Raw genomic sequence first — 25,600 nt, forward strand, 5'->3', positions numbered from 1 at the left:
ATGGCCGCCCTCAGACCCCTTGTGAAGCCCAAGATCGTCAAAAAGGGAGACAAGCAGTGCATCCGGCACCGGTCTGACCGATACATCAAAATTAAGCATAACCGGCAGAAAAACCAGAGGCATTGACAACAGGTTCATAGAAGGTTCAAGGGCCAGATCTTGATGCCCGGGCCCATCTTCCTCTTTTTAGACTCACCTGGCACCCTGACTTCTGGTGATTTCTGTCACCACGAACTCCTGAGTCTTTTGGGGGTTTCTTCAGTGCAATCAGCTTTCATTGGTTCACCCAGTCCGTAGGTCTGGGCCTTGGCCTTTTCCAGGCTGTAAGTCATACTCAGCCATCGGCTTTTCCAGCTTTCAAACCTGTATTGGACTCTCTCCAGAGTGGATGTTTTCTCTTCTGTTCCTTTTGGCCTTGAGAGTTGATACCTCTTGATTCTTGATTCCTTTGCTGTCATGTGTGTGGGGGTTCCGGATGAAGCTGAGATGAATACTCATGCGCCATCTGGTTTGTTTAACCAGCCAGAAGTCCTTCCTTTCTTTTCTTTTCCTTTTATTTTTTTGAGATGGGGTCTCGCTGTGATGCCCAGTCTGGAGAGCAATGTTGCCATCTCAGCTCACTGCGACCTCCACTTCCCAGGTTCAAGCAATTCTCCTGCCTCAGCCTCCCAAGTAGCTGGGATTACAGGTGCCTGCCACCACGCCTGGCTAATTTTTGTATTTTAAGTAGAGATGGGGTTTTACTGTATTGACCAGGCTGGTCTCAAACTACTGGCCTCAAGTAATTGACCCGCCTTGACCTCCCAAAGTGCTGGGATTACATATGTGAGCGCCTGGGCCCTGCTTTCTTTTGTTTAAAAGATATATCCCATCCTTTGCTCTCAAGATATGGCCATCCAGAATTCATCCATCTTACCTGTAAGTTTCCTGCAGGCAGGAAATTCGTTGTGTATGGTAGCCTAGAGAAACCACCCTATGTTCCTGCACGGCCTGAGAGTCGCTGGGAGAAGTCCAACGCTCTGTCTGTCTGGGAAAGAGAGCCCAGCTAACCCACCCAGTGTACTTCCTCTAGCCTATAAAGGGATTGATGAGGCTCACGGAGGGGCCAGATAGCTGAAAGACATCCTTGCAAATCAGAATTGGCCAGGGAGTGGACTCAAGCAGACAGTCTCCTTTAGTAGACATTTACAAGACTAAAGTCCTCACAAGACAAAAGACCTTCTAAGCCCTTGGCAGGACGGAGCTTTGGAAAGGAAGATTTGAGAATGGTTATGAGCTAACGAAGCAACTAAATCCCCCAGATGGGATAAAATTCTGGCTGGCAGGGGTGGGGCTGGAGTGGTCCTTCAGGACAGAATGAACTGAAGTTGCCTTTGGGTTGGATGTAGGTTGGTGCTAGACTTACATGAAATCAGCTTGCTCAGCAGGGAAGGAATCAGGCCTGCCCAGTTGCCTCTTGAGCCCACTCTCTATTCCCCAACCCCAGCTGGCCCGGCGGCTCCGGGGCTCTCTCTCTGTCCGTCTCTCGCAGCCCTTCTCATGTGGTCCTTCCTGACGTGTTGCTGGTGCCAACCACCCTGCACACGTCTGAGCCACCTCACTGCCTCCTTCAGTGCTTGGCCTACATGTCCGCATGTAAAGGCAGTGTAGACGAAGCAGGAGTGGATTCAGAGTGCAAACCTTGGGATCAGACAGATAAGAGCCCAGCTGCTATATAGGAAGCTGAATAATGGCCTCCCAAAAATGTCCTCATCCCAATCCCCCAAACCTGAGAATGTTAGTTTACATAACAAAAGGAACTTTGGCTGGGACACACCTGTAACCCCAGCACTTTGGGAGGCTGAGGCAGGTGGAACACCTGAGATTGGGAGTTTGAGACCAGCCTGACCAACATGGAGAAAACTCATCTCTACTAAAAATACAAAATTAGCCAGGCTTGGTGGCACATGCCTGTAATCTCAGCTACGTGGGAGGCTGGGGCAGGAGAATTGCTTGAACCCGGGAGGCAAAAGTTGCAGTGAGCCAAGATGGTGCCGTTGCACTCCAGCCTGTGCAACAAGAAAACTCCATCTCAAAAAAAAAAAAAAAAAAAGGGCCAGGCACGGTGGCTCAAGCCTGTAATCCCAGCACTTTGGGAGGCTGAGGCGGGTGGATACAAAAATTAGCTAGGTGTGGTGGCGCCTGCCTGTAATCCCAGCTCGGGAGGCTGAGGCAGGAGAATTGCTTGAACCCAGGAGGCGGAGGTTGCGATGAGCCGAGATCGCGCCATTGCACTCCAGCCTGGGTAACAAGAGCGAAACTCCGTCTAAAAAAAAAAAAAAAAAAAAAAAAAAGGAACTTTGCAGAAGTAATTAAGTTAAGAACCTTGAAGTGGGGAGATTATCCTGGATTAGCTGAATGGGCTCAATGTCATCATAAGGGTCAGAGAGAGAGGAGGAGAATATCCTGCTGAATATCCTGTAATGCACAGGACAGCCCTCACAACAAAGAATTACCTGGCCCGAATGTCAGTAGTACCAAGGATCAGAAACCCTGCCATACTCTGAGGCCTGGCTGTACCTCTCGGACTCAAAATATCAACAGGTAGAAAGACAAGTGAGCAGACAGTGGCCGGGTGTGGTGACTCACACCTGTAATCCCAGCACTTTGGGAGGCTGAGGGAACCAAACCATGAGGTCAGGAGTTCCAGCCTGGCCAACATGGTGAAACCCCGTCTAGACTAAAAATACAAAACAATTAGCCGGGTGTGATGGTGGGTACCTGTAATCCCAGCTACTCAGGAGCCTGATGCAGGAGAATTGCTTGAAAACGGGAGGCGGAGGTTGCAGTGAGCTGAGATTGCACCACTGTATTCCAGCTTGGGCGACAGAATGAGACTCTGTCTCAGAAAAAAAAAAAAAAAAGAAAAGAAAAGAAAGTGAGCAGAGTCCTTCCCTAGCAGGGCCATTGACCCTAAGAGTGTCCCCAAGAATACTGCTTACCTCCTGGGGACCAGGGTCGCCGAGGACCCCGAGGTCTGAGTTTGAGACTTAGCTCCTCCACTGACCTGCTGTTAGATTTTAGGCAAGTCTCTTAACCTCTCTGAGCCTCCGTTTCCTTTCAGCGCGGTGGAGATGAAAAGCCCCGCCTTGTTGTGTGGGTTAAACAGGGAGCATGTGAACGCAGAGTGCCTGGCGCTTGGGCAGGGTTGGCTTGAGTGCTGGCTTCCTTCTCTCCTGGCCTAGGATGTCAAGGTGGCATTATTATCCTGTGACATATTCACCGAGGGGCATGAACTCATGAACCCTGTGTCTCCCCACTGTCGCGCAGGGACAGTGGGACACGTGGAGATTGATGTGCGAGCTCCTACGGAGGTTGAGGACTCTCAAGAGCTGGATCTTTGGCTTCAGCCCAACGACAGGGGCAGATGGAAGCCGCAGGTCACATTCCAGCTCCGTCAGTCTCCACCACCGTGCCCACAGGTCTCTTCGTCCCACTGATTTCTGGCACTGTGTGTGCCACCCTTTTGGCACCGGCAAAATATGCCTTGTGACCACTTTCAGCCAGGGTTTCTATTTATAGCTCTCAGCACCTAGAGCTGATCATATCTGCAGGTCTTGGGTTAGAAGCTCCTGGAGTCCCCTTTCCTTATAATGCGGGCCACCAAAATCAGAGGAACAAAGGTCTGCTGAGCCCCCATTTGACAAGGTGGGGAAGTCAGACTCTACAAGTGTGGTGGGCCTGAAGCCCAGACTTCCAGAGCCACAGACTCCGGCTTTTGCCATAGGACTGCAGGAGGACATCGATCGGGCACCTTTCTGCGGGCAGTGCTGGGCTAGGCCTGTGGTGGGTTGATGCCCAGTACATGGGATCGAAGAAAAGATTCTGAAAGGAAACAATTCCATTTCACATCCTTTCGTCTGAGTTCCTCAGGACATAATCCCCGTGGCTCCTCTGGTTTTTGTGTTTTTATTTTATTTATTTCTGTACTGTTCTTTGGTTTCAAACAGACCCATGGCCCTCTCTGAGTCTTCTCAGTCCTATGCACAGGGTGGGCGCTGGTTGAATGGATGGGAGGACGGATGCACAGAACGGGTAGAGGGAGGATTGTGTGCCCAGTGAGTGTTCAGGTGGATAGGGGCATGAGTGGATGGGAGGGTGAAAGAATGGCTGGGTACATGGAGCAGAACATGTGCTTCCTTATTTCTGGGAACCAGCTGCAAGGGACACATGTTCAATATGTAATTGTGTATGGCCTCCAGTTCAGGGGAGCACTCGGCAGAATCCCCACCCCATCTTCAGGAGCTGTGACACACAGAGCCATGAATAGACAGGGCAGACAGGGTGGGGAGCTTGTGACATGGGACCCAATAGGAATGGAGGGTGAAGGAAATGGCCGTGCAGGAATCGGGCGGCCGGGGTGACTGTGTGCCCTGCAGAGTGCTGGGAAGATCACCCCCAGGTTTCCTTTCCCGTGCACCGCCGTTGCCAAATCAAAGCCCTTTCATGGAATCCGCTTCAGTTTGTTCCAGTCTCAAGTGCCTTCTAGGAAGGATCGCTGCCTTCCAGAGTGACTTGCTAAGGCTGACTTCCCTCTCCTCACATTCCCTAAGTCCGTATCTACAAAGAAGAATAAGCTTTTGGAAGACACTGGTTTTTGAGTGAAGCTATCAACAGTTCCATGTAATAACACTGCTGGTTGGAAAACCTTGAGAGATCATCTCCAAACTGGGCCATTTTACAGGCAGGAAAACCAAGGTCCAGGGAAGGAAGCGGACTTTGCAGGATCATGTAGCAAGGGAAATCCTGGTCTTCCAAGTCTTAGGTTATGAACCTATAGCTTATTCTTCCTCTGCCCAGCCACAGCCCCTGTGCCCCACCAGTCGCATCAGGACTTTTTTTTCTCTTTGGGGGAGGTCTCACTATTTCCTCTGTCTCTGCTCTAGATGGAGATGGAGAAGATCAGGTCTTTCAGAGGTCCTGGTGAAGCCCTGCTCGGATCCCCTCCTTGGGACACCAGGTTTCACAGTCTGGCCCCCTGACCTGTTTAGACCTGAGTTTGACCAGTGCAACCAACACTTGACCAGACAGAGAACAGAGTGTTCAAGCTCCAAAGAGATTAGGGAGAACACAGACTGGAGCCAGGGAGAGGAAAAGAGGCTTTGGGAACTGGCATGAGCACTCCAGGCCCTCAGTTGGGCAATTATGGCATCTCACTTATTCTCACAACCCCACAAGATAGGAGATGTTAGCCCTGTTTTACAAAGGAAAAAGCAGCTCAGCTTCTCAAGCTGGTCAGTGATAAAGCAAAGATTAAAATCCAAGTCTACCCAACCCCAGAGCCCTTGCTGGGTCGTGAGCCCCTGGACAATGTTGTGTCACAGCACCATCAAGCGTTCTCAGCAGCCATCCAGGAGGAGCTGACGTTTCTCCTGAGGGTCCAAATCAACAAGGTCAAAGCTAGCAGGGATCAGTGCAAAGTCCTGATTGTCAAAAAGTCATTTGCACAAGTGCAGAATGGGGTCCTGGCAACTGGACAGCAGACGGTCATTATATTGTCGCTACTCATCATGCGGCTGTCATTGCCCCTCTCTTTCCATTTTGCAGTTCATAAAGCCCCTTCATTTGCTTTGTAATCCTGGCACTTCGGGAGGCTGAGGTGGGCAGATCACAAGGTCAGGAATTTGAGACCAGCCCGGCCAACATGGAGAAACCCTGTCTCTACTAAGAAATAAAAAAATTAGCTGGGCGTGATCGCCAGCACCTGTAATCCCAGCTACTCAGGAAGCTGAGGCAGGAGAATCCCTTGAACCTGGGAGGCAGAGGTTGCAGTGAGCCAAGATTGTGCCACTGCACTCCAGCCTGGGCAACAGAGCAAGACTTCATCTCAAAAAAAAGCCCCTTCACTTGCTGGTCTTAGGGCTTTGATTGACCATAAATGAATGTAAGGGTAAGTCTGAAAAAGGGCTGGGGGCGGGGTGTCTGTTAGCAGGTGCATATGAGCAGTGCGCTATGGCAGCCTGTAAGGCCAGAGAGCTATTTGTTTGCATCGATCTAGGGTAATATCAATAAGATATTGTATACAGCGCTGCACTGAATACATGACATGTTTCATCTCATTTAATTCTCATAACAACCCTGTGGAGTTGTGACTATTGTAATTCGTATTTCACAGACCAGAAAACCAAGAGGTGAAGAAAGCTGGCCAAGGTCACACAGCTAGTAAATAGCAGAATTCAGGTCACGTCTGATAAGTATCAAGAAAAGTGTCATTCTGAACATGTCAGCCCCCCTCTCGAGTCATGTGTCCAGTTTTGGGGTCATTCTTAAGGGAGTCCTTGACACAGAGGAATAAGGAACCCATGAGGGACACTCAGCCGAAGGCTTGTTTGAAGGAGCTGAAAATCTTTACCCCAGAGAAGAAAATCATCAGAAAACATACAGTTGCTGTTTTCAAGAGCAGAAAGCTCCACTGCTTAAAAACAGGTTGGCTTCAGCAGGGTGTTTACCAACCTACAGCCACCCGCTGTCGCCACCTATTGGTGGGAAGTAACATTGATGTGCTGATACCAGCTACCCTAACTGCTCTGTTCCAGCCCTGGAAGTTTGACCCTTTCATACACAATGGTTAAAGGTGCCTTGTTTCTTTTTTCTTTTCTTTTCTTTTCTGTTTTTTTTTTTTTTCTGATACTGGTCTCACCCTGTCTCCCAGGCTGGAGTACAGTGGTGCGACCTTGGCTCACTGCAGCCTCCACATCCTGGGTTCAAGCAATCCTCCAGCCTCAGCCTCCCAAGTAACTGGGACTACAGGTACACACCACCATGCCAGGCTAATTTTTGTATTTTTGTAGGGAAGAGGTTTCACCATGTTCAGGCTGGTCTTGAATTCCTGGGCTCAAGCAATCCACCAACCTCAGCCTCCCAAAATGCTGGGATTATAGGCATGAACCACCATTCCCCACCACAAAAGTACTTTTAATCCTGAAAGGCTTTCACTTAGAAAAGGTAGCAGATTTACCTTTGTGGGAAGATAATTAGCACCAGTAAGTAAAAATTACAAGGTGCCAATATGAAGGTCAATTTTCTTTTTCTTTTATCTTTTATTTTTATTATTAGTTTTAGAAGTTTAGGAGTAGAGGTTTAATACGCAAAAGAAAGGGAAAAAAGCAAAGGAAAACAGCTCTGTCTTTGGTGAGAAAGAGAGGACTTCTGAGAGGAAAATTCCCAATTTTCTTTTTATTTTAATTTAATTTTTTGAGACGGTGTCTTGCTCTGTCACCCAAGCTGAAGTGCAGTGGCCCAGCCACAGTTCACTGCAGCCTCAAACTCCTGGGCTCAAGTGAATCTCCCACCTCAGCCTCCTGAGTAGCTACGATTTCAGGTTCATGTCACCACACTTGGCCTGAAGGTCAATTTGCTGTCAATTAAAACATGCCAATATCTCCAGGAGCTGCTTGGGAGTAGTGAGCCGCTTGTCTGTGGAGGAGATCAAGTCCTGCTGAATCTCCCATCTCTCTGGGGATTGGGAGACATCAATCCCAAAGTTGTGGGGGATCAAGGGCTTTCATGGGTTACCTGCTCTGAGGGGACACGTGGTCATTTGAGGAGAGGTCTGCCAGGCTTGGCACTATCTTTATTGTCTTATCCAGGGAGGAACTTGTAAGCCAGGCCAAAGAGAGAAGGGGTACCCCTAGGGCAGAGCTTCAGGGGAGATATTTTGGGCAGGGGAGGACCAACATTCATCTTCCAGATTCAACTCTTACACTTGATCAAGAGCTAGGCAGACAGCAATGGATCTGTGAGTGGTTATGACCCTCCATCACTTCCCAAACTGACCTCCCACTCGGGCCATTTGTAAACAACCCCAAGAAAACAATAGTCCCTTGTAGGTTCCATAAACGTGATTGAGGCTCTGCCAAAGACGAAGGCTCAGAGTGTGGCCAAGGGCAGGAGAAGTTGGGTAGAAGTCAGGGTCAGGGTCAGGGTCAGGGTCAGGGGCCTGGGGCAAGGGCCCTCGCTCTGTCTGCTGCATCCTAGCCTGTATGGGATTTTTCCTCAAAGCCCCACATTGATTTGGGCCCTGGAAGCTGGGCTACCTATGCCTTGTGCATTTGCTAGGAGGGTTTTTGAAGAAGAGGCTGTGAAATCGGACAGACCCTGGCTTGAATCCTGGCATGGTTTTCATGTTAGCCTTGTGAAGTTAAGGCAGTTTCTTCTTTGCTCTGAGCCTCAGTTTCCTCATCTGTAGAGGACAGAGTGCCTTGCCCTCCTTACTGGATTGGGATGAGGATTAAATGAGATCTCAAACGTAAAGCACAAAGTGCAGTGCCTGCACATAGTGCATGATTATTATTTTTATTAAATTAACCTCTGCCTGTGAAAACTGGTCTCCCTTTCCCTGTCCTCTCCCTGTTTTCTGGGACCATGGCCCCTACTCATAGGCACGTTTGATACCGAAGGGCCCTGCTGGCCCTCACTTGGTTAACAGCAGTTGCTGGGGCCCCACACATGAAAACACCCACATCCTTGGCCATGGCTGTTCTACCACCCTCCCTCCCACCTTCTCAAACAGAGATGCAATTGAGAGCCCTCGCTCCCTGATGAGGCAAGATACGCTCTGAGATTCCTCACTGTTCTCTGAGAGAGAAGAGCAACTCAGCCCATCCAAAAGACAGTCTGCACCTGGAACTCGGCACCCAGGAGGTCACCCCTGCAGGACCTGTGGTGGAGCCTGCGCCCTGGTGGCCTTAGGTGGCTGCATTACTGGTCAGTGTGTGTATGTGTGTGCATGCATGTATTCCTGCAGCCATCGGTCATAGACCCCACTAGTGTGTGTCAGAGACAGGGTGGCACGGTAGGAAGAGGGCAGGCACTGCCGCTCGCAACACCCAGGTTCACACATCAGTTCTGTAGCTTCGGAGCTCCGTGAGCACGGAGAGTTCGCTTTATGTTATTTTATTTTTAAACAGAGTCTCGCTTCATCGCCCAGGCTGGTGTGCAATTGCACAACCTCAGCTCAATGGTTTTCATTTTTATTCTTATTTTGAGGCAGAGTCTTGTTCTGTCACCCAGAATGGAGCTCAGTGGTGCAGTCTCGGCTGACTGCAACCTCTGCCTCCTGGGTTCAAGCAATTCTGCCTCAGCCTCCCTAGAGAGTAGCTGGGATTACAGGTGCCTGCCATCACACCCGGCTAATTTTTCATGTTGGCCAGGCTGGCGTCAAACTCCTGACCTCAAATAATCCACCTGCCTCAGCCTCCCAAAGTGTTGGGATTACAGGTGTGGGCCACTGCGCCCAGCCGAAGTTAGCTGTATATTATCAAGTCTTGGGGTCTTCATTTGCGAGAAGGAGAAAGGAAAACTTACCTTACCTGGCATGTTGCTGGTTAAATCAGGGCATGGACAGAAAATATCTGGTGCAAGGTCTTGGCACATGCCAAACACTCAGATGGTGGCTTCTGTCATTTTGTGCATGTTGGTTTCACGGCGAATATGTCCATGGGTTTGGGTTTGCCAGTGATTGTTCCATGTCTCTCTCACTAGGCAAACCTTGATCAGCAGCCATCGATTTGTACCTCCTTTCTGTTTTTAAAAGAAATTGTAAGAAAGTCTCACTTTTGGCCAGGCTCGGTGGCTCACCCCTGTAATCCCAGCACTTTGGGAAGCAAGGCGGGGAGATCATCTGAAGTCAGGAGTTCGAGACCAGCCTGACCAACATGGAGAAACTCCACCCCTAATAAAAATACAAAATTAGCCGGGTGTGATGGTGCATGCCTGTAATCCCAGCTACTCGGGAGGCTGGAGGCTGAGGCAGAAGAATCCCTTGAACCCAGGAGGCAGAGTTTGCAGTGAGCCGAGATCATGCCACTGCACTCCAGCCTGGGCAACAAGAGCAAAACTTTGTCTCTAAATAAATAAATCAATAAATAGAAAGCCTCACTTTCTTTTGGTGAGTCTTCTTAGCTTAATATTGGTGGGGCTAGAAGGAGAAGGTTTAGGGAAATGCATACTAATACCCTTCACATGCTGAGATGGGGCAGGCATATCCCCTTGAGAGTAGAGGTGGGCAGTGCTGGGTGGGAAGGCTTTCATTCCAAATTCTCATATTCGTCTGTCTTTTAAAAATGTTATTTTATTTATTTAGTTTTAGATATAGGGCCTTGCTCTGTCACCCAGCTGGAGTGCAATGGTGCCATCATGGCTCATTGCAGCCTCAAACTCCTGGATTCATGTGATCCTTCCTCTTTTGCCTCTCAAATAGAGGGAGACCGCCACCAGGCACAGCCCGCCACCAGGCACAGACTGCCACCAGGCCAGCTAATTTGTGCTTGTTTTTATAGAAAGAATGTCTCCAAGTTTTCAGCTCCAGATTCCCCTGTCTCTGATTGAGTTCAGCAAATATTTACTAATATTCACTATAATAATTAGAGCTACAATTTAGTGAGCACTTTAAAACACTTTCCAGGGAGGGAGGGGTGAGGGCATAAAAAACACTTTCCATACCTCACCTCTCACTCTCAGCTCCCTCAGAGAAAGGGAAAGGCAGCTCACCTTACAGACGAGCAGATGAAGCTGGGAAAAATCCAGTTACTCATTCCAGCCCTTGCACTGGCAAAGGAGAAAAGACCCAGACACTTTATCTGAGGGAGGTAGAAGGACATGAGAAGGAATGAGAAATAGTCTCTCTCTTCAAGGACCTGGCAATGAGCATGCGGCATTAATGGCAGACGAAGCAATGGACACGTGCCTCGGCAGTGTTCCTTTGCAGGGCACTGCTGTGGGAGGGTAGGGGACAGCATTGCTATTTCTGTCTGAGTGGGAGTCTTCCTGGGGGGCGACTGGGGACTAGGCTGTGTCTTTTTGCTGAGACGGAGTCTCGCTCTGTCTTCCAGGCTGAAGTGCAGTGGCGTGATCTTGGCTCACCACAACCTCCACCTCCTGGGCTCAAGTGTTTGTCCTACCTCAGCCTCCCAAGTAGCGGGGACTACAGGTGTACACCACCACGAGCAGCTAGTTTTTTATTTTTAGTAGAGAGGTGGTTTCACCATGATGGCCAGGGTGGTCTTAGCTTGATATTGGTGATATTAGCTTGATATTGGTCTCGAACTTAGCTTGATATAGATGACCTCAGGTAATCTACCCACCTTGGCTTCCCAAACTTCTAGGATTACAGGCATGAGTCACCGTGCCTGGCCTGGGCTGTGTCTTGAAGACTGTGCTCTTTTTCTTGGGGAGCGATACTGCATAGCCAGCCTGAGCCTGTTTCAGGTGTTGGGAGACAGAAAGCCCAGGCAGGGAGACAGAGTGGCAGGAGTGGGGAGCTCAGGTGGAGCCAAACAGGGTTCCCGGTGGGAGCCTGAGTCTGGGAGTCTGGAGGGTCTGATCTTTGGAAGGAGGGGTAGATAAGAGCTAGGGAGGGTTAGACAGGGCCCCGGATTAAGGGAGCTGAGAGGAGGCAGAGGCAGAGCCCACCCTACAGATGAACAGGGCCAGGCCACAGAGGCCATTCTGACCCCGAGGAGCCCCCAGGGCAGGTCACTGCCACCAGAGCCAAGTCAGGCTGCAGATACCTTGACCCTACTTTGCATGTTTCAAGTCTGCTTCCATTAGAGCTGGGAGGGCAGGGAAGCTGCAGCTCATAGATAGGGACTCTCTGGAGAGACCCTGGGTGGTGACTGGGGAGGCCAGTGCCTGGGGCAGCCAGCCCAGAGGCAGACCAAGTATGATGGGGGAAGATGGGGTGCCCTGTTGTCACAGCAGTTTGGCAGAGGGTGGTGTGAGTAGCTGAGAGGCTGGAAACAGAGGGTGGAACCAGCTGGTGAAGGACTTTCACTACCAGATATTGAAGAGTCGACAAGGGAAATGATTGTTTTTTGAGCCCCAGAATCCTGTGATCAAATCTATAGTCTGTTGTGCTCACTAGAATGTGGGCTTCCCAAGGCAAGGAGTTAGTCTTGTATGCCCTGTGTGTTCCCAGCACTGAGCACAACATCAGTCACTTAGTAGGTGCCAGGTTGATATTTAATAGACATGTTTAATAGATATGTACAGCCACAATATATACAATGTTTATGGATATGTATGTTATATAGTAAACATTTTAAAACTTTGATGAGAATACACACGAATGGTCAAGGGAGTGGTTACTTTGGGGAAGGGAGAAAATGGGATTGAGATAGACTACAAAAGGGATTTCAGCTATGTCTGACTTTTTTTCTTATAAAGAAGAACTGAGACCAGCACAGTGGCCCACACCTGTAATCCCAGCACTTTGGGAGGCCGAGGCGGGTGGATCACTTGAGGTCGGGAGTTTGAGACCAGCCTGGTCAACACGGTAAACCCCTGTCTCTATTAAAATATAAAATAGCTGGATGTGGTGATGGGCACTTGTAATCCCAGTTACTCGGGAGGATCACTTGAACCCAGCAGGCAGAGGTTGCAGTGAGCCAAGATGGCACCACTGCACTCCAGCTTCGGTTACAAAGTGAGACTCTTCAAAAAGAAAAAAGAAGAAGAAGAAAAAAAAACAACTTGGCTGAGCTTGGTGGATCGTGCTTATAATCCCAGCACTTTGGGAGACCGAGGCAGGAAGATCGATTTGCCTCTAGGAGTTTGAGATCAGCCTGGGCAACGTAGTGACACCTAGCCTCTACAAAAAAAAGTTTTTTTAGGCTGGGTGCAGTGGCTCACGCCTGTAATCCCTGCACTTTGGGAAGCTGAGACAGGCAGATCGCCTGAGGTCGGGACATCGAGACCAGCCTGACCAACATAGTAAAACCCCATCTCTACTAAAAATACAAAAATTAGGCGCCAGGCATGGTGGCGGGCGCCTGTAATCCCAGCTACTTGAGAGGCTGAGGCAGGAGAATCACTTGAACGTGTGAGGTGGAGGTTTTAGTGAGCGGAGGTGGTATCACTCTATTCCAGCCTGGGCGACAGAGTGAGAATCTGTATTAAAAAAAAAAAAAAAAAAAAGTTTTTAAAATTGCCCAGGCATGGTAGTGAATGCCAGTAGTCCCAGCTACTCTGGAGGCTGATGTGGAAGGATTACTTGAGCCTGGGAGGTTGAGGCTGTAGTGAGCTATGATCACATCACTGCACTCCAGCCTAGGCAACAGAGTGAACTCTCAGAAAGAAAGAGAGAGAGAGAATGAAAAGAAAGGAGAAAGAAAAGAAAGAAAGAAAGAAAGAAAGAAAGAGAAAAATAGAAAAAGAGAGAGAAAGAGAAGAAAAGAAAGGAAGTAAGGAAGGAAGAAAGAAAGGTGGGCTGAAGAAAACATGACTGTAAACATTTGTTAAATCTGAGTGATCAGGCTGGGCGCAGTGGCTCACACCTGTAATCACAGAACTTTGGGAGGCTGAGGTGGGCAGATCACGAGGTCAGGAGTTCAAGACCAGCCTGGCAAACATAGTGAAACCCCATCTCTACTAAAAATACAAAAACAATTAGTCAGGCGTGGTGGTGTGCTCCTGTAATCCCAGCTACTTGAGAGGCTGAGGCAGAAGAATTGTTTGAACCCAGAAGGTGGAGGTTGCAGTGAGCAGAGATCGTGCCACTGCACTCCAGCCTGGGCGACACAGCAAGACTCCATTAAAAAAAAAAATTCTGAGTGGTAAGTATGTGGGCTCCTATAATATTCATCTTCATAACGTAAAACACATTTCTTACTTTTAAAAGGAAAATAAATTTATACACCATTTTTTTTTGAATGTCCGAAATACCTCTTTCTCAGGTAGATGGTATATTGAAGCCTATGGCTTTTAAGATTACGAACAGGCCTAGGTAACTCTCTTGACGTAGACTCTTTGTGGGCTTCCAAATTGTCAGCGGCTGGAGTAAAAGTCCCACTCTGAAATAACGAGGCCAAAAGTGGTTTGCTTCCCTCTTTTCTTGATCCCTATAGTTCAGAGTGATTATTTATTTATTTGTTTAGAGACAGAGTCACTCTGTTGCCCAGGCTGGAGTGCAGTGGTGCAATCTCTGCTCACTGCAACCTCCACCTCCCAGATTCAAGCAATCCTCCTGCCTCAGCCTCCCTTGTAGCTGGGATTACAGGCACCCACCACCTCGCCTGGCTAATTTTTGTATTTTTAGTAGAGATAGGGTTTCACCATGTTGACCAGGCTGGTCTCAAACTCCTGACCTTAGGCAATGTGCCCACCTCAGCCTCCCAAAAGTGCCGAGATTACAGGTGTAAACCACCATGCTGGCCCAGAACAATTATTTATATCATCGTGCAGTGGTTCTTGGTGGAGGATCTCAACACTTCTTTCCAGGGGTGACATCATATTCACTGTAACTTCCGGTTCACTCCTCACATGGAACATCATAGCCTTGTGCATTTTGATTCTTAATGGCCTCAGGGAAAAAAAAATACATTTTACACTAGAGAGTGTTTGAGTCCAAGCTCCACCTCCTCCTGCTTGTACGACTGGTTGAATCACTCAAACACTCTGAGTCCCAGCTTCTCAATAGGAGGGCGTAGATGACAGCCACTTCTCGGTGAGTGAGAGGATTAAATGAGAAGATATGTTGTGTGAAGGCTTCTGAGACAGAGCCTGGTACATGGTAGATTCCCAAACTGCATTAACTCTTCCGACTGAGGGCTTTGTTCGAACCAGCCCTTGCTCTCTTACCCCTTCCACCCCAACCATGCGCATTCTTCAAGGCCTATTCAACTATATCTCTTCCATGAAATTGTTCCTCACAGCCCAATGGCTCGTGTCACTGACTGCTTGATGATCATAGTTCAAAATTAGCCAGGTGTGGTGGCACACGCCTGTAGTCCCAGCTACTCAGGAAGCTGAGGTGGGAAGATCACCTGAGCCCAGGGTGGGCGAGGCTGCAGAGAGCCGTGGTTGCACCTAGCATTCTAGCCTGGGTGACAGAACAAGACCTTGTCTCAAAAAAAAGATTTTTAAACATAGTTAATTTTCATCTGTTCATTTATTTATTTTTGCATCCTCAGATAATAAAGCCTTTGAAAGTAGGAACACCAGTTCAAGTGTCATTACAGCACAGAGGGAAGCTCACTAGAGTGGGAAGTTGACATCTTGGGTTAAATTCTGTTGGGTAGCCAGGGCATGGTGGCTCATGCCTGTAATCCCAGCATTTTGGGAGGCCAAGATGGATGGATCAGGAGGTCTGGAGTTCAACACCAGCCTGGCCAATTTGGTGAAACCTCATCTCTACTAAAAATACAAAAATTTGTCAGGGTGTGGTGGCTCACGCCTATAATCCCAGCACTTTAGGTGGATCACGAGGTCAGGAGTTCGAGACCAGCCTAACCAACATGGTGAAACCCTGTCTGTACTAAAAATACAAAAATTAGCTGGGCATGGTGGCTGGCATGTGTAATCCCAGCTACTCATGAGGCTGAGGCAGAAGAACTGCCTGAACCCTGGAGGCAGAGGCTGCAGTGAGCAGAGACTGCACCACTGCACTCAGGCTGGGCAAGAAAGAGCGAAACTCTGTCTCAAAAAAAAAAAAAAAAAAAAAATTCTGTTGGGTAAACTTGGGACTCCAGATAGCTTTGGGGGCTTTGGTTTCACCAATAAAATGGCAACAGTCACCCACCTCACATAGTTTCAAGAGATTGATCTAAATATTTGAAGGAGTTGAATACATATTATTGAATAAATTTAAACCACTTTGAAAATCAAAGTTACTTACAAATGTCAGGTATTATTATTAAATCCCCCACGGTATCTAATCATGAGTTTTGTGTTTACTTGCTGCCAAGAGAAACTGCATGCTTGAATAGTCTACAGTCATCTAGATAAAGACCAAAAGAGACATTAAGTAGCAATAATATGGATTGATCTAACTTTAAACAAAATCTCTTCTTTCTCATCAGGATCGAGATGACCACAGCCACTCCTCTGGGGGATACCACCTTCTTCTCATTGAACATGACCACGAGGGGAGAAGACTTCCTGTATAAGAGTAAGGTCGACTTGGCTTGGAGGCTCGGGGAGGGATGGCTGTGGTCATGGTGCAGAGGTTAAGAGTGTGGGCTCCAGAGGTGGGATGCCTGGGTCTCAGGCCCAGTTCTGCCACCTGCCTCTTGTATTGCCCTGAGCACATGACTTTACTGCTCTGTGCCTCCACTTCCTCATCTATACAATGGGGATATTAATGAAGGTATCACATAAGGCAGTTGTGATGACTGAAGGGGATAATCCAGATAGACAGTTTAGCACAGCTTCTGATACATACTAAGTACCTAATGATGATGATGATGATTGTTAATTCCTGATGGCTGGGTGTGGTAGCTCACATCTGTAATCTCAGGACTTCGGGAGGCTGAGGCAGGTGGATCATTGAAGTCAGGAGTTTGAAACCAGCTTGACCAACATGGTGAAACCTCATCTCTACTAAAAATACAATGTGTTAAAACTCGAGTGCTGAAAAGAACCCTCAAACAGGCTTTGTGTGAGCAACATGGCTGTTTATTCACCTGGGTGCGGGAGGGCTGAGTCCAAAAAAAGAGTCAGCGAAGGGTGGTGGGATAGGAGTTGGTTTTATAGGTTTGGGCGGTTTTTTACAAGCGGGGAGGGGGTCGTAGGTTTGCAACCTGGGAGGGGTTCGTAGGGTCTGGAGTCACGAGACTGACCAAGATCGGTTACAAAGTCCAATTGACTTGTCAATTGGGGCAGGAATAAGGAACGATAGAGAATGTCTCAAAGTTAATTAGGTGCCACAGGGGTTAATCATTTCTTCCTCTTTTCATGGTCTTCCAGTTACTTCAGATTTTCCAGGAATTCATCTGGAGTGTCCATGCAGGTCACAGAGGTTAATATGGCATCCACGGCACCATCAGTCAGCCTAAAAGACCTCACACAAAAATTATGGGCATGGTGATGTGCACCTGTAGCCCCAGCTACTCTGGAGGCGGAGGCAGGAGAATCTCTTGAACCTAGAAAGCAGAGGTTGCAGTGAGCCAAGATAGTGCCACTGCACTCCAGCCTGGGCAACAGAGTGAGAATCCAAAACAAACAAACAAATATTACTAGTACTACAATTACTATTATTTGTGTTTAAAAAAAAAAAAAAGTCTTGGGGTCTAGAGGGCACTGAAATTTGGATCTCTTGTAAAATGGCTGTAAATGGGTCACCTCAAAATATAGCTAATGGCTCATGCCTGTGATCCCAACAATTTAGGAGGCCAAGGCAGGCAGACACCTTGAGCTTGGGAGTTCAGGACTAGCCTGGGCAACATGAAGGGTGCTGAGGAAGGAGGATCTCTTGAGCCTGGGAAGTCGAGGCTGCAGTGAGCCGAGATTGCACCACTGCATTCCAGCCTGGGTAACAGCGAGACCTTGTCTCCAAACAAGCAAACAAACAAATAAAAATCCCAAGTAGCTATTTGTATATCATTTCTGCAAGGCAAAAAAAACATCCCATCAGTTGATGAAGAAGTAAATGAATGTAGGGGAGTTCTGGGGAGACATTTGCCATGAACAAGTGGTCCCTAGAAGGAAACATTCAGGATGACTCTTCAGAAAATCAATTGATTGTATAAGGAGAAGTTTGGGTGCCTGTCAGCCATTTCAGCCGGCTACACAGATACCGCTGGGCATGGGACAGACTTCCCCACACACAGGGCGGGTATTCCACAGTGACGAACAGCTTCAGGCTGTGGTTCTGGCAGCTGGCTGGATGAATGGCAGGATATATCTCTTCCGTGAAGACTCAGAAGGGGTCGCTCCCAGGATGGGGTCCTATGGGTATTCTGCTCCTTGCTGGGTGGGCAGACCTACAGAGGCCACCTACAGAGGCCTAGGGAGGTGTGTCTCCAAACAGTTCTGAGGGAAACGCAGGATAGAGAGAATCACTATCAGAAAGACGAGAATCATTCTGTTTTATCGAACTGAAGTGGTTCTTGGCTGGGCTCAGTGGTTCATGCCCTGTAATCCCAGCACTTTGGGAGGCCAAAGTGGGTGGATTACCTGAGGTTGACAGTTTGAGACGGGTCAACATGGTAAAACCCCATCTCTACTAAAAACGCAAAAAGTAACCAGGCACACCTGTAATCCCAGCTACTTGGGAGGCTGAGGCAGGAGAATCGCTTGAACCTGGGAAGTGGAGGTTGCAGTAAGCCAAGATTGCACCACTGCACTCCAGCCTGGGTGAGAAGGAAAGAAAGAAAGAGAGAAAGAGAGAGAGACGGAGACAGAGAAAGAAAGAGAGAGAGGGAGGGAGGGAGGGAGAGGAAGGAAGGGAGGGAGGGAGAGGGGAAAGGAAAGGAAGGAAAGCAGCGTTCTCAGCTACGCGATTTTGCTTTCCCAGGTAAAGTTACCAGATTTAACAAATTAAAATATGGAATGCCCAGTTAAATTTGAATTTAAGATAAACAATGAATACTTTATTTAGTTTGTATCATGCAGTATTTGAGATGTACTTATACTAAAATGTTATCCATTGTTTGTTGGAAATTCTGATTTTTATCCGGCAGCCCCACCACCACGGACCATTTGGCATTGTCTGGAGATACCTTGGTTGTCACAGTCTGGTGTGGGTGGAGGGAGCCTGCAGGGATTGCAACTGGCATCTGGCAGACAGAGGCGAGAAATAAGGTTAAACGTCCTGCAAAGCACAGGACAGCCTCCTCAGCAAAGAATTAGCTAGCTGAGGTTGAAAAACCCGGAACTAAAGTCTCCCCAAGAAGAAAAAAAAGCTAAGTTGCCCACGACGGATTTCCTGCCCTCTGTTTTTTCCCTTCCAGCATTTCTTCCTATGAATATTCGCACATGGTTGTTTGCTTACTAAGCAAACTTTTTATAAGGGCATTACTTACATTCAAAATGTGGCCAAATCATAAGTGCACAGTTGGGTAAATTGCCACAAAGTGAACATACGTGTGCAACTAACCCCCATCTCAAAAAACAGAGCCACCACCAGTATCCCAGAAGTCCTGGTGCCCCTTCTAATCACCATCCTCCACCCGCCCAAGAGACCCGCTATCCTGACTTCTACCACCGTAGATTAGTTCTGCTTGCTTTTGAGCTTTATATAAATGGCTCATAGATAGACCATATGCACTCCTTTGTATCTGGCTTCTTTCATTCTACATTATACTTGTATGCACATATTTAAACGGTTGTAACATATGGTATATAAATACATATTGGGTGGATGTATATAATCTCTTTTCTTCTTTCCTTTTTTGAGACAGAGTCTCACTCTGTCGCCCAGGCTGAAGTGCAGTGATACAATCTCGGCTCACTGCCTCACTGCATCCTCTGCTTCCCAGGCTCAAGCGATTCTCATGCCCCAGCCTCCTGAGTAGCTGGGATTACAGGCATGCACCACCACGCCCAGCTAATTTTTGTATTTTTAGTAGAGATGGGGTTTTGCCGTGTTGGCCAGGCTGGTCTTGAACTTCTGACCTCAGGTGATCTGCCCACCTCGGCCTCCCAAAGTGCTGGGATTACAGGCATGAGCCACTCCTCCCAACTTGCTGTCTATACTTAACATCATCAAAAGCGTTCCCAGGTTACCATAGTCTTCATAATCATCGTTTAAATTATTTTATAGACAGGAGTGGTGGCTCATACCTGCAATCCCAACACTTTGGGAGGCTAAGGCAGAGAGATTGCTTGAGGTCAAGATTTTGAGACCAATCTAGGCAATATAGCAGGATCCTGTCTTTACAAAAATTGTTTTAAACATTAGCTTGCATGAGGCTAAAACGGAAGATCACTTGAGCTTAAGAGTTCAAGGCTGTAATGAGCTATGATTGTGCCACTGCACTCCAGCCTGCGAGCAGAGCAAGACCCCGTCTCTAATAAACAAATAAATAAATGACAGTATAATATATTATTCTATAGGTTACCATGCCTTATTTAACCATTCTCATATTTAGAATATGAATATTGTCATAATAAACATCTTGATTCACTCAACTTTTTCTGTATTTAGAATTATTCTCTTAAGATAAATTCTCCAGAAGCAAATAGATTGCTTTAAAGTATAAACATGCTTATGGGTCTTGATTTTTTTCTTTTTTGTCTGAGACGAAGTTTTGCTCTTGTCACCCAGGCTGGAGTGCAATGGTACAATCTTGGCTCGCTGCCACCTCTGCCTCCTGGGTTCAAGTGATTCTCTTGCCTCAACCGCCTGAGTAGCTGGAATTACAGGAGCCTGCCACCATGCCCAGCTAAATTTTGTTTCTTTAGTAGAGATGGGATTTCACCATGTTAGGCAGGCTGGTCTCAAACCTCAGATGATCTGCCTGCCTTGGCCTCCCAGAGTGCTGGGATTACAGGCATGAGCCGCCACACCCAGAGGTTCTTGATATTTTCAATATCAATTCTGACAAGGATATTGATCTTGAAACTAAGATTGGAGGCCAGGCGTGGTGGCCTCCAGCCTGGCCAACATGGTGAAACCCTGTCTCTATTTAAAAAAACTAAAATTAGTCAGGCATAGTGGCAGACACCTGTAATCCCAGCTACTTGGGAGGCTGAGGCAGGAGAATCAATTGAACCCCGGAGGTGGAAGATGCAGTGAGCCGAGATCACACCACTGCACTCCAGCCTGGGCAATAAGAGCAAAACTCCCTCTCAAAAAACAGAAATCAAAAACCTAAACTAAAATTGGAGTATGACATTGGAACTGGGAACTAATATTTAAATTAGAGTCTAAGACATTAAGCAATAAGGACATCATCACAGCCTTGTTTTTAATGGTGAAAAACTGTAAACAACATAAGTATTCTCAACAGAGAATTGGTGAACAAATTCTGGCACATCCAAACAATGGAATACTATGCAGCCATGGAAAGTCATGAAGAAAAATATATAATTCAACAGAAGGATGATTATGGTATTATTATAAAATAGTATATGAGGCTGGGCACGGTGGCTGACACCTGTAATCCCAGCACTTTGGGAGGCCGAGGTGGGTGGATCATGAGGTCAAGAGATCGAGACCAGCCTGGCCAATGTAGTGAAACCCCATCTCTACTAAAAATACAAAAATTAATCAGGCATGGTGGCACGGGCCTGTAGTCCCAGCTACTCTGGAGGCTGAGGCAGAAGAATTACTTGAACCCAGGAGGCAGAGGTTACAGTGAGCCAAAATTGTACCACTGCACTCCAGCAGAGTGACAGGGTGAGACTCCGTCTCAAAAAAAAAAAAAAAAAAAAAAAAACAACAGTATATGAAACATGGTACTATTTTTACCAAGTGAATGTTTTTCCATACTTAGAAATATTTCCTTTAGGATCAATATTCAAATATATAATTATTAAATTATTTTAAAACTATGATAGATGTTTTTTTTAAATGCATAGAAATGGAGTCTTGTTATCTTGCCCAGGCTGGTCTGGAATTCCTGGGCTCAAGTGATCCTCACTCCCAGCCTCACAAAGTACTGGGATTACAGATGTGAGCCACTGCACCTAGCCAGATATTAATTTATGTATTTATTTTTAGTTTTTGAGACAGGGTCTTGCTCTGTCACCCAGGCTGCAGTGCAGTGGCACAATCTTGGCTCACTGCAGCCTCAACCTCCCAGGCTCAAAAGATCCTTCCTCCTCAGCCTCCCAAGTGGCTGGGACTACAGGTGCATGCCACCACACCTGGCTAATTTTTTATTTCTAGAAACAGGATCTTGCTATGTTGCCCAGGCTGGTCTCGAATTCCCAGGCTCAAGCGAGCCTCCCACTTCATCCTCTCAAAGTACTGGGATTGCAGGCATGAGCCATTGGGCCTGGCCGATAGATATTTACCATGCATCAACACGATCATGTTGGTGAATGTAGGTAGATAATCAGCAGTTGTTGGGCCAACGAGTTCTTCAACTTCCCCCTCCTTTTTGCACCTATTTATATTTTCAAAATTATTATCTACAGAAATCACATGCTATGCATCACCAAAAAGAAGGGAGGGTACTTTGCTTATTTATTTCCCAGAAGCTGGAAGCTGTGTTTTGGAAGATGATGTGCTGAGGACGGGGTCCTTCAAGCCCAGCTCAGGGCAGGGGTGCACAGCCACTCCAGATGTGACTGTCCTGCAGTCAACTGGGAGTGTCCCAGGACGTTACCCTCTCTCCTGCTTCCCTTGCCCCAGTGAGGATGTCAGGGACCACAGCAGGGTGCCCTCCCGGTTTTCCTTCGGTTGGCACATTCACGCTCTCTGCTCCTCTCCTCTCCGTAGGTTCTGGAGCCATTGTTGCTGGCATTGTGGTGGTTGTCATCATCATCTTCACTGTGGTTCTGATCCTGCTGAAGATGTACAACAGGTACGCACGTCCTGGGCTTTGGAACTGCCCAGACCCTTCAGTGACATCAGAATAAACGGGAGCTGATATGTGGGTGGCCAGCGTGTGCCTGGCAGGCAGTATCCCTGAGCCTTTAGTAAATGGTCTGTCCCTTGAGGGTCCTTTTTGAAGTCTGTTCTGTTGAAGGAATTTCAAAGTGACTATTTTTGTACTTGGAGAAATATTTTTTAAATATAATAAATAATGTTACAAGAATGGAAAATCAAACACCGCATGTTCTCACTCATAGGCGGGTGTCGAACAATGAGAACACACGGACACAGGGAGGGGAGCATCACACACTGGGGTCTGTCGGGGGGAAATAGGAGAGAGACAGCCGGGGGTGGGGAGTTGGGGAGAGAGAGCATGGGGAGAAATGCCAGATATAGGCGATGGGGAGGAAGGCAGCAAATCACACTGCCATGTGTGTACCTATGCAACAATCTTGCATGTTCTTCACATGTACCCCAAAACCTAAAATGCAATAAAAAATAAATAAATAAATAAATATAATAATGTTAATGACAGTGCTAATTGTCTTGAGCACCGTGGTAAACATTTGTATGTAATTTACAGCTCATAGAGGAATGTTTACGCCTCTTCTCTCAGAGACCCCTCTGCTCGGTTGCATGAGCTGGCCACATAAGTATTTGAAGTGATAAATACCTGTACCCTGACTCTGCTTTCTGGAAGCATATAAGGGAAAATAAAAGAATATAATTTGATCATATAAAAAATAAATGTTATATGTTATCACCTTATGTGTAATTACTGTCAGTCACAACCTTGATGGAAGGTAATTTTTTTCAGGGAAGAAATCAAAATTAAAAGATTATAAATTAAACATATCATAGAAGACCTAGAAGCCATTTCTTTAAAAAGATATGGCCAGGTGCAGTAGTGTGCATCTGTAATCCCAGCTACTCAGGAGACTGAGGCAGGAGGATGGCTTGAGTCTAGGAGTTTGAGTCCAGCCTGGGCAACATAGCAAGACCCTGTCTATAAAAATGTATGTGTGTGTATATATATATATGTAAAGATATACATTAAGTGCACTGGTTAATAAGGAAAGCTGTTTGCAATATATTGTCAAAGTTTGCAAAACAATATATACATTGTAATCATGATCATACACATAGGTTGCCCATACACATCCCCAAGAAAGAGTAACACAGCAAGGTCTTCACCACTGGTATGCCTGCATGATGGTGTTGTTAGTTTTTGCTGGGAGCGGGATGTTCCTGATTTTTGAGGAACAGTACATATGCATTGTTTTCATAAAAATATGATTATGATTTATAAAGGTAGCTGCCAGGTGTGGTGGCTCTGCCTGTCACCCCAGCTAGTCAGGAGTCTGAGGTGGAGGATCACTCGAGGCCCAGAGTTTGCGACCAGCCTGGACAATAAGCAAGACCCTGTCTCTGAAAAAAACAGTTTTCAAAATGAAGGTAGCTAGGCCAGGCACGGTGCCTCACGCCTATAATCCCAGCACTTTGGGAGGCTGGGGCGGGTGGATTATGAGGTCAGGATTTTGTGACCAGCCTGGCTAACACCTGTCTCTACTAAAAATACAAAAAATTAGCTGGGTGTGGTGACGGGTGCCTGTAATCCCAGCTACTTGGGAGGCTGAGGCAGGAGAATTGCTTGAACCTGGGAGGCAGAGGTTGCAGTGAGCTGGGATCACACCACTGCACTCTAGCCTGGGGGAGAAGGTGAGACTCTGTCTCAATCAATAAATCAATCAATCAAGTAAAGGTAGCTAACATATGTTGATCTCATACCAAATGCCAGGCATGGTTCTAAGCTCCTTACATGTGTTAACTCATTTAATCCTCACAACAACCTCACAAGGTGGGTACTACTATTATCCTCAATTTTATAGGTATAGAAACAGATACAGAAAGATTAAGTCATATGCCCAAAGTTGCTCAGCCCTAATTAGCACAGTTGGGATTCAAACCTAGGTCATTTGGTTTCAAAGAAAATACTCCCACAATTACACATAATAATAATATTAAAATTTTATTTTAAAAAAATCTTCAGGGTATTACAGTTTTGGTCTATCCCAAAGTAAGAAGTGGTATCAAACTCCAATGTCTAACCTTTATTTATCTCCACTGTTGCTGGCACTCCAAACCTCTTTTTTAGGTTGTAATCTGAATGGAGAATCCACTCAACCCACCCTGTCTGTAGTGATGCCTAGTGGGCATTGAGAGACCTGGGTCCAGTAGTCTTTGGTTTGTCAAAATCAAGGAAGTTATTTAACCCCCACCTGCCTGTATGTTGTCGTGTTTAAAATGAAGAGTCTCGAAGCTTCATAACTGCATTATGGATATATTGGAGAATGTCTCTGTCATTAGGAGTATTTAGGAGTAAAGTGGCATGATGCCTGCAACTGACAAATGGTTTATGACTTTTTTGTTTTTTTTTAAGACGGGGTTTCACCATATTGGTCAGACTGATTGATCTCAAACTCCTGACCTCAGGTGATCTGCCCACCTCAGCCTCCCAAAGTGCTGGGATTACAGGTGTGAGCCACCACGCCCAGCTCAGTGGTTCATGATTTTTTAAAACTGTGTGTGTCGGCCGGGTGCTGTGGCTCACGCTTATAATCCTAGCACTTTGGGAGACCAAGGTGAACAGATCACAAGGTCCAGAGTTCAACACCAGCCCGGCCAACACAGTGAAACCCCATTTCTATTAAAAGTACAAAAATCAGCCAGGAGTGGTGGCCGGCGCCTGTAATCCCAGCCACTAAGGAGGCTGAAGCAGGAGCATTGCTTGAACCTGGGAGGCAGAGGTTGCAGTGAGCTGAGATCACGCCACTGCACTCCAGCCTGGGGGTTCCAACTCAAAGAAAAAACAAAAACAAAACAAACTGTGTGTGTTTGAAAATAGAGAAAGAAAAAGTAAGAGAAAGAAAAACAAGAAAGCAGGTGGGGCAAATTGGGCCATTTTGTGCTGCTATAACAGAATATCTGAGACTGGGTAATTTATACAGAAAAGAGATTTATTTCTTGCAGTTCTGGAGGCAGGGAAATCTAAAATATTGAGGGACTAGTATCTGGCAAGGGCCTTCTTGCTCTGTCATCCCACCATAGAAGGGCAAAGAGAGAGCCAGAGAGAGCAAAAGATCAAATTCACAGCCTGTGAAGCCCTTTTATAATTGGCCCTTCGGGTAATTGGCATTAACGGATTCATGAACCTCCCCTCAGGCCCTACCTTTAAATACTGTTCAATTAGGGATTAAGTTCTCAATGCAGGCTTTTGAGGGCTGCATTCAAATCACAGCAAAGGTATTAGAGTATTAATTGTACTATAAGTGCAACATTCCTGAAGATTTGACTTTTTGT

General features: G+C 46.9%; 1 protein-coding gene across 2 annotated transcripts in view; it reads left to right on the forward strand.

Moving 5' to 3' along the window:
• NCMAP (non-compact myelin associated protein) overlaps positions 1 to 25,600 on the forward strand; it is a 54,565-nt gene that overhangs the window by 23,121 nt on the left and 5,844 nt on the right. Inside the window, exons 2-4 of one of the 2 annotated variants that reach the window (XM_010345436.3) lie at positions 8,552 to 8,745; positions 15,837 to 15,925; positions 22,145 to 22,229. In XM_010345436.3, the coding sequence (XP_010343738.2) occupies positions 15,844 to 15,925; positions 22,145 to 22,229 (167 nt within the window). In that variant the 5' untranslated portion in view covers positions 8,552 to 8,745; positions 15,837 to 15,843. The remainder of the gene's footprint in view (positions 1 to 8,551; positions 8,746 to 15,836; positions 15,926 to 22,144; positions 22,230 to 25,600) is intronic. The other variant, XM_003934850.4, reaches the window with a different exon arrangement.

Source organism: Saimiri boliviensis, chromosome 11, assembly GCF_048565385.1.
Source record: "Saimiri boliviensis isolate mSaiBol1 chromosome 11, mSaiBol1.pri, whole genome shotgun sequence".
NCBI classification, from domain to species: domain Eukaryota; kingdom Metazoa; phylum Chordata; class Mammalia; order Primates; family Cebidae; genus Saimiri; species Saimiri boliviensis.